The sequence below is a fragment of the Onychomys torridus genome, chromosome 14 (assembly GCF_903995425.1).
Source record: "Onychomys torridus chromosome 14, mOncTor1.1, whole genome shotgun sequence".
Classification (NCBI taxonomy): Eukaryota; Metazoa; Chordata; class Mammalia; order Rodentia; family Cricetidae; genus Onychomys; species Onychomys torridus.
Window position 1 is genome coordinate 35,102,971 of NC_050456.1, and position 18,035 is coordinate 35,121,005.

General features: G+C 36.3%; 1 protein-coding gene across 3 annotated transcripts in view; it reads right to left on the reverse strand.

The window, feature by feature from the left end:
- The window catches only part of Mdga2 (MAM domain containing glycosylphosphatidylinositol anchor 2), an 818,335-nt gene that overhangs the window by 75,139 nt on the left and 725,161 nt on the right, over window positions 1–18,035 (reverse strand). For all 3 annotated transcript variants that reach the window (XR_004946565.1, XR_004946564.1, XM_036206646.1), the window contains exons 11-12: window positions 4,269–4,446; window positions 3,086–3,106 (exon numbers count right to left, since the gene is read on the reverse strand). Coding sequence is in view for 1 of the 3 variants with exons in the window: in XM_036206646.1 (XP_036062539.1) it covers window positions 3,086–3,106; window positions 4,269–4,446 (199 nt within the window). In the remaining 2 variants the exon portion in view is untranslated. The remainder of the gene's footprint in view (window positions 1–3,085; window positions 3,107–4,268; window positions 4,447–18,035) is intronic.

Consider the following 18,035-nt stretch of genomic DNA (forward strand, 5'->3'; position numbering starts at 1 on the left):
TGTGTGTGTGTATCTTCAATGTTGGGGTGCTCATGGAACCAGAAGAGGTGGAGTCAGAGGCAGTTGTGAGCTACCTGATAGAGGGACAGGGAACTGAACTCAGCTCCTTTGGCAGAGCAGTCAATGGTCTTAACCAATGGACCATTTCTCCAGTCCAACATCATGTCTTTCAGGCACAGATTTCCGATACTGACTTTAAATGAAAGAAGACAGGATCTTAGAATGCTTTCAGTAAAAAATATAACATTTGTGATGTATGGTGGCAATTTACATGCTAATTTCTCCTGCTGTCTTTTAGGAACAATGCATAGTTCCTTTACTTGAGAGTTTTGATCTCAAAAGAGACTGTAAGATCTTCAGTTGTTTAGTGTCATATTTTACTTTTGAAGAAAAAAAGGTCAAAGAACAAATGGAAAGATGTTTTTCAGAATTCTTGCAAAAACTTATGCTCTGAGTTATTTAAAATTAAGTATGATGGGGCTGGAGAGATGGCTAAGCAGTCAAGATTACTGGCTGTTTTTCCAGGGGACAAAGTTTGGTTCCCAGCTTGCACATGGTGGCTCCAAACCATCTGAAACTCCAGTCCCAGGGGGTCTAACATTGTCTTTTGTCCTCTGAGGAAACAGCACATACATGGCACATATATGTACATCCAGGCAAAACACTCATATATATCAAATAAAGACAATTCTCTAAAAAAGACCTGGTAAAAACCTTTTTTAAAAAAAGCAAGTAAAGTGACTTTTTGGGGGGGAGTGTTTCAAGACAGGGTTTCTCTGTGTGGAACTTGCTCTGTAGACCAGGCTGGCCTCGAACTCAGGGACCTGTATGCCTCTGCCTCTTGAATGCTGGGACTAAAGGTGTAGGAAAGTGACATTTTAACAGTATAAAATAATTTTATTATTACTCTATCACTTTAAATTGGATAATTACACATATGTGCAAAGAAGATTGTTCATATAAAGTTTATTCAATAAAGAATATTTGAAAGATAATAGACATTCACTGAACTACATAAACAGCAAAAGTGTAATACTGGATATTAAAAGGTCTCATAAATATGAAAAAAAGGAGTATAGGGATTTCTCAAAGGCAGAAAAGTAACAGTTGACCACATGTTCAATTTTTGATAGCTTTCTGATTATAACATGATTTTCTCAAACTGTTGGTTTGAGTGAGAATGGCCAACATGACTTGATCTGTTTGAATGTTCGCTCCCCAGGTGGTGGAACTGTTGGAGGAGGATTAGGAGGTGCGGCCTTGTTGGAGGAGGCGTGTTCCTGGGGGCGGGCTTTGAGGTTTCATTCCAGTGTGTGTGCCACGCCCTTCCACCTCATGTGTGTAGATCAGATGTAAGCTCTCAGCTACTGCTCCTGCCTGGTGCCATGCTACCCACCTGATATTTATAGACTCTATGACCCTCTGGATCCATGAATCCAAATTAAATGTTTTCTTTTATCAGTTGCCTTGGACCTGGTGTCTCTCCATAGCAATAGAAATGGAAGTAAGACAAAGATGTGCAAAGAAAATTTAAATATTCTACATTACATGATCTCCAACATTTTATTGTATTTTCCCAAATCTGTTAAAATATGGTGAGGAAATAATTTAACAAATTATAAATAAGAAGCCAGGAACTCCATGACCTAAATGTATCAACTGATTTTTTTTTTCAGTGCCTTAAAACCTGCAAATATCTAGCTTTACACTGAAAAATAAAGTGTTCTCAAGGACTGATGTTGAGATTAGGCTTTCATAGTAAATTTTCTTCTTATTTTAAAATGGTTTGCAGAGACAGAGATGTGTGATGGCTAATTGTCATTGTCTACATGACTAGATTTAGAATCACCTAGGAACACATCTAGGTACTTTCTCTTAGGGTTTTTAAATAGAGGTTTAACAGAGGAGAGAATATCCACCCTGAATATGGGCTTGGATCATGACTGAAAGGGAAAAGGGGAGAACTAGATAGGCATCAACGCCCATATATTTATTTCCTGACTTCAGATCCCAGAGCCATGCCTCCCTGCCATAACCAACAATATCCTTATTATAGCATGAAAACATGAGTCCTGCTCCCTTCAAACTGCTTCTACTAGGTAATGAATGTGGGATGTTTTTATGTGTAGCACTGATTTTTAGGTTTATACACACTAATCTTCATGTATTTATAAAATTTAATGTGAAACAAAAATTCAGAATTCAAGATCAAAGCCAAATCAAATATACTGAACTTAAATGTATGTAAATTTAGTGATTTGTGTCCAGAAATGGTGATGCATTGTTTGAAATACCTGTACTCAGGTGGTGAGGATGGTATGAATATGAGTCTATGTTCTAGTCTACTCTAGACTATATAGTGAAACACTGCCTTTAATAAATGCAATGTTAAAGTAAAATAATGTCATGTATAGGGAAAGACTCAAATACAAACTTCATAAATAGTCAGGGTTTCATGTGATGGTTCATTGAGTAAAAGCACTTGCAGCATATGCATGGTGACCTGAGGTAAAACCCATGATACCATGGCAGAAGTAGATAATTCACTCCGGCAAGTTGTCCTCTGACCTCCATAGATGCAAACTGGAACACTTGTTCGCCACCACCCACACCATGTACATACATTATGCATACACATGCACTAACAACAATAATTATTATTACAGGAAATGGCTTTAATAAGTAACCTTGGTCTTTACGAGAAAAAGGCAGAAAATCAAAGGAACAAGACAGCAAAATGAAACACACAAGGGACATCTCACAAAAACTGAGATGAATCTCATAATTACAGAGCAGTGAGTGGTAACTAGTTTGGGAAAATGACTTCATGTTTCCTGATTTATTAAATGTATATGCATCTGATATGCATCTGTTATCATTATCAAATTATTTGTTTTTCATTCTCTGATAAAACCATATCCTCTGAACTTGGAAGTGCATACACAATGCCAATTTTACTGGTTTAAAATCATGGTTTTATACCAAGTAAGAACAGTTTTTAACCTAATTTTTGTATATTTATATGTAATTAATTTTTCTTCACTATGTAATATAATATGATTTTAAGTGAAAATAATATACTTACTCAAATGAGGATTTACAGGTGCTGAAAGAAAGGAAAAACGAAAGAAATAAAGAAAAATGTTAGCAAGGCTTATATGTTGAGTGTAAATAAAAGTCTAACTAGTCTACTCAGAATCCCATAGTTTCTTCCAAACCTAATGTAATCCATTTTGCTCTATGGGATGGATTGCATTTTACTTTGAGGTTATATTAAGAACATCAAAGTACCACAAAATCAATGTTAAAGATCACAGGGGAGTAGATCATTTTCCAAGAAATGGCATTGTTAAATATTTATACCTCAAGCAGTGCTAAACAAACCCAGAAATCAAAGAGAAGTCATTGGTAAAATAATTTATAATCTAGGTGAATTAAGAATGCAAGCAAGTATTCAGAGGTTATATTTATATTTTCTGTCACATCAATTTTTACTAAAAACAATTTGACATATAGAAATAATGAAATTCTCAAATCATGTCATGTGTCTGAAACAAATACATCAATACCACTTCGTTTAATTAAATTAAAATACACACATACGTACAGGAATTTCAGAACATAGATTTGCCGTATCTTAAGGGACATGATACATTGTACTTTTTGTGCACAAAACAAGCAAAACAAATATCATTGAGAAAAACAATTACATCTCCCATAAAAATGCCAACCAATTTCTATTGAAGGGGGAAATAAAGTTTTCAAGTTTTACTAACAACTAAAAAGAAATGTTTCTACTCTGGATGTAGCAGTCTCACTGATTCTTCCCAGAATTACAATTGGCTGGTAAAATAACTTGTGAAAATTCTGTTTTATCACTTTTTTTTTATTATTATTTTGCTAGTGTCTAGCTAGTCACTGCTTAAACTTGCAAATTCCTAATAAAGCAAAACCACACAAACATGTAGAATAAGCATGTTCACCCTTACCAAGAACATTTAGACTAGTGGTTCCCAACCTGTGGGTTGCAACCCCTTTAGGGGATCAAATACCATTTCACAGGGGTCACTTAAGACCATCTGCGTATCAGATGTTTACATTAAGATTCATTAACAGTAGCAAACTCACAATTATGAAATAGCACCAAAAATAATTTTATGGTTGGGGTCACCTTAATATGAGGACCTGTATTAAAATAAATATTCTACAAAATTTCTTATACAAATAAATACTTGTGAAAATTTAAAAAAAAACAAAAAACTCCTCACCAGTATATTTGATGACACGGATTGTTGAATCTCCTTCACCAAATTTAGTGAGAGGGGTCAGTCGGACTTCATAAGCCTCTGGTTTAATTAGTTCCGTCAAGTTATATGTAATGAGTTCTCCCTTTTGAATATTCCCATTTATTTTAATCTCCTGTTCCCACCAACGTTGCTGTCCAGCCTGAAATCAAAACGATTGTATAATAATGTTTTTAACCCTTATTTAAAGTTACTTGCTTTGTTCTAAGAAAACAAAAAGTAGTGTGGAAGTATAATTAAACTTCATTTTGGGAGTTTATTAAACATTTCATATTTTAAAACATATACTATATATCTATATTTTATACATATATTTTATAAAGACTTTTGCAGATGTTTCCTGATAGCTGCAAAATTATGAGGTTAATTAAATAGATTCAATTGATTTTAATGGATCATTTTATATTGAGAGTTGAAAAGTTCAAACAAAGACCATCATTTGATGTTTGAAGAAGGGTATATAGAACTACATTTAACATACATTATTGATGGTGTATTAGATTCTTAAACAACTGAAACATCTTTATCATGTCAACAAATATAGGTAGTGCATACCTAATAGTTTCTAGGATGAATTGCAGGTATGGGAGTTATAATGCAAAGAAGAATATTTCCTTAGTTTTTTAAGTCCATTATAAACAGATATATAATAAGGACTGAAATAAAAATAACTATAAAATGATTTCCAAAAGTTATACATGAAACTAAAAAATTAAAATGACAAAGGAGATCCAGAGGGATACAGTAAATGCCAGTGGAAAGGATTGATTTCTAAGTAATCAGAGGACAGTTCCAAAAGAATGATGTTTGGTAGTTAATAAGATAGTAAGTTAGGTATCTGCCACTGCATTCTGGAGGACGCACATATCAACTCCTTTGAAATAAATTGTTCCAGTTGAGCAAAAGGAATTAAAACATCACTGTAGCAAGCTGAAAAAGGAAGAAATATCATAAAGCATTCTACACTGAACACACGACACTCAGATAATTTTATGATTAGGTTTTTGGGGCAATAGGTACTGAACTCAGGACCTCACCCATGATGGCAAGTGCTCACTGAGATACATTCTCCAGCCTAGGTCAGACAATTTTACAGAACAGAAATATAAGATACCAATAAACCAAATGTGATCTTAGTAAAGACTCTTTCAGAGCTTTATTTTAAAAATACCTCTTCTAGTGATTCCATTCTGTTAAACTTTTAAAAATTAAAAATAACCCAGTAGAGCAGTTGAGAACGGAAAGCTGCTCATACATGAAACTAATTCATTAGTTCCTGTCATACGACATCCCATTTGGCTTGTCCCTCAATAGTCAAGAATTGTTCAACATGAGGAAGTCTGCTAAATGAAGAATAATAAGTTTCTTTTATACCTAAAAACACTGAACAAATTTCTACATTTATTTATAGAGAACCTATTAATTGGCTAGAAACAAGAACTTGATTAATCCTATGAATGAAATTGAACAAAAATCCATAAGATGCTTTATTAATAATGTTCATTTATCATAAGTGTTTAGTTTGGAATTGAAAATGAGAAAAGAATATTGAGTCTTATCTAGTCATAAACATAAACAAGGAAGCATTTAGTAATTGAGAATTTGGGCTTGTCTGCATAGATATAGAATCATTTGGTCTTTCTTTCAATCTCTCACATTCTCCCTCCTTCCCTCTTATATGTATATTTGATTTTCTCTCATGTAAATAATATCTCTTCTTAATGTCTGATTCATGTGACTGATTTTTATTAACAATTTAAATTTTATTAATTAAATCATTGCATTTTATTCATCAGAGTTCTTCATAGGACACTATAGATTTATTTACTGTTGCAAGTGGAGGTTTTGTTTATTTAACATATTTTACTGGCTTATCCAATTCTCATAGACTTTTTTATTGTTCTTAAATCCAATAATATAGATGATAGACAGATGACAGGTAATAGGCATAGTTTATTTATAATACTTTCTATTGCTGTCCATACCTGAAATATATTACATATACTCTTTTTTGTGGTAATATATGCCCTTAGTATTTTTTTAACTATGTGCTGATCATGTGACTTAAAATTCTCCTGCTGGGGGATGTTTGAGGCTAAAGGCAAAGACACAGTTTTTTAGAGACATACCTCTGTTCTGACATGCTCCTAAGGGCATCAAACAAGGCCATTCACCCTTTGACTGTGAAATCCTTTGATAGCTCAGATAAAGGTGGAGAAAATTCCCTAGTTTCCACTGGTCTTAGGTTTTCATTTTTGTTTGTCTCAAAGTGTTAAGAATCAAAGTCCAGGTTTGCCTTGGTGGTGAGCAGCTGAGTACAACATAGGAATTCCACTTACTAATGTGAATGGTGGATTTACAGATCTTCACATGGTAATGCTCTCTGACTCATTTCTGTACACACATATGTATGAATTTCTTATATGCACACACATTTGTATATATATTGTATCCATATACTATATATATGTGTGTGTGTACATACGTTCATGTAAATACTGATTTGTTTTTCATTGGTGGATTAATCCTAACTTGAAACTTGGACTCCTATTGTTCTTATATTTCTACTGTTAGATTTCTGAAAATGGAAATCTACAATATGTGTTCTGTTCATGTTTCTCACTAATTTTGTCTCAAAAAGCACAAACAAAATACTAGAATTAAAAAGAGACTATTTCATATGTAATCACTGGAGCTATATTCAGAAGAGGGAAGAGAATATGCTATCAAAGAAGTAAGTGTACAGAATGAAAGCATATATAAGATCCTTATTTAAGTATTACACAGAGAAGTCAGTCCCAGGAAGTTTAACCTTAAAAGACAAAATTAGAGGTCTGTTGTGTGATTGCACCTCCTAGAAATGTCAGGGAAACTGCACCCATGAGGTCTCATCATAATGGCTGCCTAAATAAGACCCAAATAACAATGACACAAATAATTGGGTTAACATGGAGGGGGAACTTTCACAGAATCCCATCCTAGACAAAGAACTACAGACAACTCAGGAATTCTGGGAATGGGAGAAACATTCTTCCCCAGAGAATAGCATATCAATTGCATATACACTACCAAGTGGCCAGTCCTGAAAATCTATGTATACAAGTGCTGTGGATATCACTCTGTATAAATAAAATGCTGTTTGGCCAGTAGCCAGGCAGGAAGTATAGGCGGGACAAGTGAGAAGAGAATTCTGGGAGGTGGAAGGCTGGGTCAGAGAGACACTGCCAGCTGCCACCATGACAAGAAAGATATAAGGTACCACTAATCTACAAACCAAGTGGCAAAGTATAGACTAATAGAAATGGGTTAATTTAAGACAGAAGAAGTAGATAACAAGAAGCTTGCCATGGCCACACAGTTTGTAAACAATATAAGTTTCTGTGTGTTTACTTGGTTGGGTCTGAGCGACTGTGGGACTGGTGGGTGAGAGAGATTTGTCCTGACTGTGGGCCAGGCAGGAAAACTCCAGCTACATACAAGTAATATTATACATACTAATCAGATTATATTTACAATCTTAGAAGTATGTAAGTATATATTACACACACACACACACACACACACACACACACACACACACACACGTAACAACAATTAATAAAAACTGTCCAGAGGCCATGGATCGGAGGAAGTTAAATGGAGATGGAGGAGGTACATAGAAGGAGTTGGAGAAAGGAAAGAAAAAGAGGAAAATGATGTAGTTGTATTTAAATTTAATAAATAAATACATAGGAATAAAAAAAAGACAAAATAGAGGAGATGAATCTGACTATGGTTAAAACAGAAGCTCACAACTGATCATTGTACAGATAATGATAGTCAGTGGAGTGCTCAGCCACATAGGGAATCTATAAGCCCCACCCCAATCTCAAGGCTCTGAACCTATTGCAGAAGATTATAAAAGCCATAAATCTGGGAGCATCAAAAGAAACATTGTCTTCTGGCAATGACAACAGCTCTGCACTCATGAATTCACTGCAGCCCTGTGGTTGCCTGCCCAAGAGTCCATAGGATTGCAGTCAATATTCTACTATGAATGGTGGAGATGTCTACACCTCCCACCACTGACAGAGGAACTATGGGCATTTGATAGTTTCTAGGGAAGGAGAGTGATTTTTTTTTTAAGGTTGTAGCCCCTGGTAGGTCAATGCCTCACCCATTAATATAAGGCCAGGACAAACTGGATCTTGTTGGTTAATTTAAAAAAAAGACAAGAAATTGGGAGGAGTTAGAGGTAAGGGTGAACTTAGAAGGAGTTAGTGGGAGCAGTAGGGGTGAAGATGATCAAAATTCATTGTCTGAAACTCTCAAAAAATTAATAAAATCATATATTTTAGAAGTCTGTTCTTGCAGGAAGGGGCTTGGTTCTATCTCAACTTGGTATGCCAGACTTTGTTGACTCCCAAGGGTGGTTTTACCCACTCTGAGGAGTGGATAGGGGTGGGATGGGGGTAAGATTGGAGGGAGAAGGGGAGGGAGGGCAAACTGGGGTTGATATGTAAAATAAAAAAAAATTTAAATAAAAATGTCTGCTCTCCTTAACATCCCCCATTACAGAGGGATGTATAAGCCTGAGCTTTCAATAAACTGAATATATTAAAATTCCTAAAAGTAAACAAGAAACAGAATTCAGTAGCAAAATGACTTAGATAATAGGTATTTCACAGATGAAGAAACTCCAATAAAACTAATTAATTAGGGAAAGCTAAGTCCTCACAATGAATCAATGAAATAGAAATTAAATCCACATTATTTCACATAATCAGATAGACTGAAATATTTTTAAAAAGTCACAGTATTAAAGTTTGGTGCAGCTATAAAACAATATGAAACTTTAAGGATTTTAGAACCTGTGTGTAAGGAATGGAAGTGAGTGTAACTCCACCTCACAAACAAATCAGACTGTAAAGGTGTTGTGGATTCACACAGGAGGCCGGGAAATGTTGACTCTACAAAGGATTTATGACACAGTAGACATCCACGATAAGCTACGTGATAGCCTTGGTTCTTCTTAGTTCCATAACTTATGGGATAACAAATCACCAGGTTGATGGCACATATGCTTTGGTATGTCTGAAGGACCCTGAGTTTTAAAATCCTTAGGTCATTTAACAGACAGCATATTTATATCTTTACTATAGTGGACATCATATCTTCCCTGTACTCCAGAAAGGGAAACTATTCTCTGAGGAAGTTTGCTGTGCAAATGAACTAAAAAAAATATGGCTATAATAAAATGACAAAGTGTGTCTGTCCTCACAAGACATGCAGAAACACATGTCTGTAAAAATCTGTCTTGCAAGCATACAGCTCTGCAGGATCTGTAAACTGATCCAAGTTTGTGTGACATTAAAAAATGTTACAGATTTAACAGGGGAATTCTTATACTTGGTGACAGGGATATTTGTAACATAGAAACATAGAAAATGGCATAAGCATAAGTGAATAAAGTATGAAAATAAAACTGTAGGTTATCCCTACAAATATCTCTGGAGGCCAATGTTTTCAAAGTAACTTTGTGTAAATAACAATTCTTCTCTCTTTAAATGATAAGTTTTATATGGAGGAGCTTAGTGAAAAAGTGTAATTATTTCAAAAGGTAGATAAAAATCAACTTAACTCTTCCTGATAAGTCTATAAAGGCAAATATGGTAGTAGCTGAATCAAGATACAGTTTCCTGGACATGTAAGCTAATGCAATCCCTATTTGTAGCACAACCAGAGGGAAGGGTTGATGGAATAAAGGTTCTGTTCAAGTATTTCAGTTAGTTTGGCTATGTTGATTATAAATTACAAAGTACATAACCTCACATGTCTATTTAAAAAGAATGCCTTTTGTTCCAAGCCTTTACTTTAAAGCTGTGATAAAAACATACATTTCAGTAGTTGAAAACATAAGCAGTTAATACGTTGCATTGGATATCAGCTTGCTATGCAAAATATATGAATGAGAAACTGAAAGCATTGTTTTCACAAACACATGAATTCACAATTATACCCACTTATTGAGGAAGAAACCCCCAAGCACTTAGAAACAAGGTATCCAAACCATAAAAATAGAAACAGCTCCAATTCGTCCCTCCTGTGTGCTGAGGAACTCAAGTGTTAACATTTTTTCCTGTTGTTTTAAAAATCTACTTCCCTTTCCCTAACAGAAATGTTCCTTTCATACAACTTAGAGCTAGCTGACAACCCAAAGTCTTCACGGTGTGGCTTTTTATTAAAAACTATGGATTGTGGTTTTATTTGTTTGTTTGTTTGTTTATTTAATTTTTTTTACCATATGGGATTATTAAATAACTATTGCTGAAAAGGTCTCTCTCAGGAGGGGAAATAAACCATGTTGAATTCCTCCTTTAATTTTCAAAGGAACAAAATTAGATATTTTAAGTAAATTAAGTAAAAAGTCTGCAACAGTCTTAAAATTGAAAGCGGGAAATGAAATTATGCTGCCATCTTTTTCTCATTCCGTTTGGATGGTGCACATCTATAAGCATTCTTGTGAACTTCACTGAAAGGACTGGGTGAGGAAGAGCTAACAGAGCACATGCACACCATCATTCCTCTTGTGATAATGTGGCTAGCTGAGAGACTGACACTCCCTTCCATGGAAACTGCCATTTACTTTCACCAGATATTCTGTAAGGGAAGAGTATAAGAGCTGGCTTTAAAAATACGGACATTACAGAGTCCAATTAAAACATTCTTGTGATTATTCACAGAATAAGTCTAAAAGATGAGATTTCATGGCTGCAAATCCTTTCCCTTTCCATTGTAAGCATATACTGATGATACAGAGTTAGTGACTCCATTACGGTGTTTCTGTCCATCCATATGCTTTGTTACATTAACCCATCCTGTTGTTTTTTTCTGTCCTCCCTAGTTCATCCTCCTATGCTTCTTTCCCTTGTATATCCTCAGTATTCCCACTTTTAATTTCATACCTCCACCCAGTTTCTACATATGAGAGAAAAGATGCAACATTTATTTTCATCATACTGGCTTATCTCACTTAACACAATAATCTTGAGTTGTATCCATTTTTCTTATGAAAATGTAAAAAAATTATTCATCATAGCTAAGAAAAAATCTATGATGTACATATGTCACATTTTTTATTCTCCCAAACAAAAGGCAGATGTCACAGATTTCAGGTGCACTTTTGTAGAGGAAGGGCTTTTGTAGAAACTGTTCTTACTAAACATTACTTCTGATAAACTTTTGGAAATAAGTTTCATTCCAAACTCATAATCTCATCCTCCTTACTGCTGGCAGGACCTTCTCCAAGTAATATATAGAGGTTTATTTATTTTTGTTTGTCACATCCTTTTGAACCTTGACTACTATTTTTTTTAATTTTATAATTAATTTAATTTTACATATCAGCCATGGATTCCCCTGTCCTCCCTTCTCCCGCCCCCCCCCAACAATCCACCCCCCATTCCCATCTCCTCCAGGGCAAGGACTCCCCTGGGGATTCAGATCAGCCTGGTAGATTCAGTGGAGGCAGGTTCAGTCCCCTCCTCCCTTCATCCAGGCTGAGCAAAGTGTCCAAGCATAGGACCCAGGCTCCAAAAAGCCAGCTCATGCACTAAGGACAGGTTCCGGTCTTCTATATTAGGGTTAAATAGCATTGTGTGAAAGCCAACTTCATTTGGATGGACTTATTCATTCCTAGCCCCTCAATAGAAAGCATCAAAATTTGCTGCTTAAAATTTCTGTCATCTTCTGAGGTGTGAGTGCAACATCTACCACTGCTTGCAGCATTTCCATTGTCATAAACTTAATAGGTCATGGCCAGGTTGATACTATCTATGGCTTTCAATAGGCATCAGGCTGCAATGATAAAAATGCAGTTTGGAAAGCGTTAGGGATCCATATTTATGTCAGAATTCAAAGGTGTCATACTGCTGCAGTATAAATGAATCATCTTAGCAGACACAAACTAGTAAGTGATATTAATACTCTGTATGCTTCAATACCAAACTAGTCCCTTCTACATAATTTTCTGGCTATTTAAATTATCTACCTTATATGTGTATACTACCTTTAATTTCTGGTACCAGTTTGATATTTAGAATAATGTCACATATGGAATTGAGGAGTAGTAGAAAGTTATGCTCAGAGGCAGTTAAGAGGAAGTATAGATTCTGTGGCAAATGGCTCCTCCTTAAACAGGAATATTCTTACGTTTTGAAAATTAATTTTTGCTCCATTGCTGATAAGATATAATTAAGTCCCGACATGTTAAGTGAAACTTAGCAGATTTAAGATTTGGAATCGATAAACTCCAGGTGCGGTGCTGAGGACTGAGTATGCCATAGAAGTACATAAACTGAGTCAGCAGTGGACGTAGCAGAAAGCCTGTCTTTTTAAAATTTAATTTAATTTTTTGGTTTTTAGAGACAGAGTTTCTCTGTGTAGCTTTGCACCTTTCCTGGATCTCGCTCTGTAGACCAGGCTGGCCTCGAACTCACAAAGATCCACTGTAGTTGGAGATCTTCTCTCCAGGTGCCACCAAGCCTCCTGGGCCCCATAATCCTTTGGCAGAGGCTGGCAGTGTTTCCCCACCCAGCCTTCCACTTTCCAGAGTTCTCCTCCTCCTTGTCCCGCCTACCCTGTCTTTCCTGCCTGGCTACTGGCCAATCAGCACTTTATTTTAACCAATCACAGAAACACATTTGACATACAGACCATCCCACAGCGATCCACCTGGCTCTGCCTCCCGCCTGAGTGCGGGGATTAAAGGTTTACGCCACCACCTCCCGGCCAGAAAGCCTGTCTTAATGTCATTTCTGCTTTTCCGCTGTTATTCTCCAAGAGAGTGGTTCTCAATCTTCCAAGTGCTGTGATCTTGCAGTGACCCCCAACCATAAAGTTGTTTTGTTGCTACTTCAGAACTCTAATTTTGCTACTGTGATGAATGGTAATGTAGTATCTGAGATGCAGGTTATGTGACTCCCAAGGGGGTCGGGACTCACAGGTTGAGACACATTGCTCCAAGACTTACTCCACTTCATCTGCTCTTTCTTCTCCTATTCTAGCAGTCAGAATCCATTCTTTATGTAATTGGACTTGCCTTGCCTCATTTATTCAATCAATGGATTTCTTAGGTAACCCACCGGCACTGTGCGTTTAAGAAGCACGTTAGCCATCTTTTAGGTATTTTGTATATTCTGTCAGCATCTTAAGAACTGGTGAGACAGAAGATGCCAGGTACCACCCCCCCCCTACCCCAAATCTGCCTCTATCTGCTCTATTATGCTACTAAGGATCTCTTCCCCATGCAGGATCCAGAGCTTCTGTGCAAGACCTCACCTCCTTTGGGAGATGCTAGGAAGAGTGCCACACCTTCCCTGATCTACCTGCTGCTCTTCTCCTTTGCATTAAACTATTGCTTTACCATGTCTGGGAGTACCATGCTTGCACTGGGCATTTTTGTTTCTGATGTAAAGCAATTCAACATGTTGTTTTCTTGGCCACACCGTCTGCACATTCCCTCCAGCACAGGCAGACTCCGTTGGATTTAATGACTTGGCTTCCAAGGCTGTTGTTTCACATGGATTTTAAAACAATCTGTTAAAATCCCATGTGTGTTTATTGCTTTGTTCTCCTTCATGGACATTGAGCCTCACTTTTTCATGCTGAGGTCTTAATGAAAAAGCACAGGTTGAAGGGAATTACTAGAATGAAACATATACCTATTAATATTTAAAGTTCTCAGCAGCTAGATATCATTTCAAAAAGCTTTTAAAGCTTTATTTATATACATATGTGTGTATGGCTGAGTGAGTGTGGAGGCCAGGTGATGTTGGATGCCTTGGAGCTGATGTTACAGGTGATAGTGAGCTACCCCCACGTGGGTGCTGGGATCTTAACTCAGTCTTTTGCACGAAAAATGTTTCTTAACCACTGAGCCTTTTCTCCATCAAAGCAAAATGATGCTTTAACCTGTGTGGTGAATGGCTGTGAACCTGCATTTGAATATTCTAAAAATCATTCTCTTCATATCCCTCATTTAGGTTTCTTTGGGCAGTAGCTATTTGATTATAAAATAAAAGAAGAAGCTGTGGCAAGCCTTAGATGAAGACAGCACTGAGCAGGCCCATGGCTTCACTCTTCCTGACAGGCAGTGTGTTTTCCTCCTGTGTTTCTCTGAACAAGAGATTGCTGTCTGGGGTGGTGGTGGGGGGGCGGGATGTTAAGTATCTGTGCAGGTAGAGTCTGGGAAACATTCTAGCGTATAAAAGAAAGACCTCACAAAGTATCTTCAAGAATGTTTTTAGTGGGATGGAGAGTACTATGCATTACTCATTTAGAAAGTCTTCTGTGACAGTCAGTGAAATGTCCTTGTTCAGAGATAATAAAAATAAGAAAAAAAAAAAGGAAGGAAGGGATTGAGGGAGGGAGGGAGAAAGAGGGGGGCAGGGAGGCAGCCTGGGAGGGAGGAAACAGATCAATGGAAAGGAAGACTATATATAACTCAAAACTTTCAACCTAGATTAAAGCTGATGTGACATAGTTAAAAGTGTAGCACTAGGAAAATGCAAAAAAAATCAGAGCATCCCTTTGAACAAAGGGCTTTGAAAAGCCTGAACAAAGCTGGTACTTCTACCACAGCAAAAGCCTCACTGAAGGGCTAGCAACAAGGCAAGCTCTCAGCATTCTTGAATGCTCACCTACAGATTTTACATTAGTTCATAGTCACCAGAGGCTAGCTTAAAGATAAGAGAAGTTGCTCAGAATAATTGAAACACATCAACATCTATTGATTGAATTTTATGAAGTAGCATGTATCCTTTGTATCTCAACGATTAGTTAATTTAACCTAAATCAACCTAAATGCGGTTCAATTATTCTTAAATTGCATTCATATTATATTTAACCCACTTAATTAAAGTTTATAGATTATTGTTTCTCCATAAAAAATTTCTGAATAACAACATCAATAGAATTGGAGAGAAAAATAAAAGATATCTTAGAAGATATATAGGCTACATTATACTCAATAAATTTTGGTTCAAGGTCTTCTTGGCTCTTTGGGCCATTCTCTCGTGTTCTTTGTAATGTTTGAACTATAATTGCTAGCATTTATTTTAGGGAACTTTTGAGGTGACTTCTTTCAAAAATTAATTTACAAATCCATTTAAGTTATTCACATGTTTTGTTTCACACAATAGATTGTAATTTTAGTGATGAGTTATATTAATGATTTTTTTAAAGTATGTGGAATAACACAGTTTACACACGTGGCCTGGGAGGGTGTTTAGCACATGCTATAGTCTCAGCTCTCTGAAGGAGGCAGGACTATAAAGATTAAGAGCTGCAGGCCAATCTGAGCAGCAAACTAAAATGGGTCATAACAAACCAACAACAGTAACATTTTGATTTGAAGCATAGTATGTGGAAGATGCCCACTCCAGCTCAGCAATAGCATACCAGGACCTTCTTGAGCATCTGCGTCTCACTTTGGGGCCACATGGATGAGGGAGGGCTGCTCTCTGCTGTCTACCAGCATCCAGAGAGTTTCATGCAACATACCATGAGCTTGGGTAAATAGGAAACTTCAAAATGTGATTGTTGCAGAGTGACTATTACTTTTATCTCATGGAGAAGTTAAAAAAAGATGCAGGCAGATCATCATAAATCATGGCTTCCTGCCTGTACCTGTGACTAAATTTCTAGGGAGAAATGTGATATCTGCCATGTTATTTGCACAACAATTAAGAACTTAATCAGAAGGTGAGTTTTCTCCTGCTCTTGTGTGATTGCATACAGACAGTATTAAGGCAAGCCCGATCTAATTTACTGCCATCCCAGCTTCCCAGGTGCCTAAGAGGCAACACTCTTCTCTTTGAGTCACACATCAAGAATGTTGGTCTACGCTGTTTCGCATCATCTTTTATGTCTGGGAATGATAGTTGAGAATTCTAGACTTAAGTGATTTCGCTAAGAAATGCAAACGTAAGAGCTAGCCATATTTTTGAGGCTTCACTAGGACCAGTTTTACTGAAAATGTTGTTGTTTAATTCATTTTTTTTTCTAAAAATGTGTACTTCAGTTCCTATCATGATTCTCATTTCTCAACTGAGGAAACTAAAATACTATTAGACCTTCCTAGGCCATCCAGGTTTTGAGTCCATGTTAGCTGGAGAAATCAGTATTGGCTAATTGCAACATTACACTCTTAATTTGAATCCTTTGTCTTCATTTTCTATCACTGCATGTTATGTGCCTACTTTACAGGTTTTCCTGACCAAGATGCTCCCTTTTCACATACCCCATGACAATTATACAGAGTGTGTGAATAATAAAGTAAGATTGTATATCCACCTCCAAGAGGCTAAACATTACAAAATATTCTAGATTTTGTGATATCGGACAGTTCAAGTAAAGTCAGTATCTGCTTTGAAATTTTTTTAGGAGCACCTGTGAATGTGTGCTCTGGCTGTGTCCAGTTTGTGCTCACAACTCAGACATAAATCACCAAGTGACCGTGAATTTCACACTGCCTTGGGAAAGAATTTGTGTGTGACTGATATACCCTCAACCAGGTATTTATGACATCAATCTGTTAACACAAAATCACAGCAACCAAGAGACCATGCATAACAGTAAAAATCAGCATTCTTTTTTTTTTTATTTTTCAGAGCTGAGGACCGAACCCAGGGCCTTGTGCTTGCTAGGCAACACTCTACCACTGAGCTAAATCCCCAACCCCCAAAATCAGCATTTTTAGTGGATTCTGGAAAAGTACAGTGGAAGAAAAACTTGCTTCCTGTCTAGTTAGGAAACAACAGAGGTCTTATTACTTCCGTGATCTCATGGCATCCACAGGTGAAAGTCTCTGTCAGCCTAAACTGGAGCCAGCCATCTATCCACTTCAACCTGGAGTTGTTAAAATGAAGCACCTCAGCTAGTTACTAAAAAAGAATTGTTTCACATTTATGTTTTGATCATTTCAAGGTTTTAGTTAGGATTAAACTGATATTTAAGTCTCTCTGGTATGTGAAGGACTATAGTCACTTCCTTTAATTACTACATGAAGAACAAGCATTTGCTCTACATGTGTAAGAGGACCATCGTGTTAAGTCCTAGGGTTAGTGCTCCTGAGTGTATAGTTTCACCCTGAAGATGCTGCCCATGGCTTCAACATTCATAGACAGTATCCAGGGCAGATGTTTAAATGACTTTTTGTTTCTTATGAATCATCATTGCTATCCAGCTTACATATTTTTTCAAATTTGTGGTGATTACCAATTTCCAAAATTATTTATAATAATGGTCAATGTTATTGAATACTCTCCATGTGTTTTAAGTAAATTATTCAATTTAATTTAGGAGACATATCTTACTTTATAAGGGATATCTCAGCTTGATAGTAATAAAATAATAACCACTTCAAATCAACATGACATTCATGGGGAAACATTTAGTACGTTTTTATGAAGTAGAGCAAACATGCATTGTAAATTTAAATAGAATGCTATATATTATTTTATTCAATGAGTAACATGATAACAGCAAAAAATTATGGACTTAGCTTAGAAAAAAAGAAAGAAAAACAAAGTGGCTACACAAGTGTTGAAATAGAGATTAACACTACATACTGAATTTTCAATTAAAAATATCAACAGTATCCTATGGTTTTGAACATTACTAAACAATGTGGGTTGATAACATTTATAATCAATCCACAAGTATCTAACTTAGGGTTACATGATGAAGAAA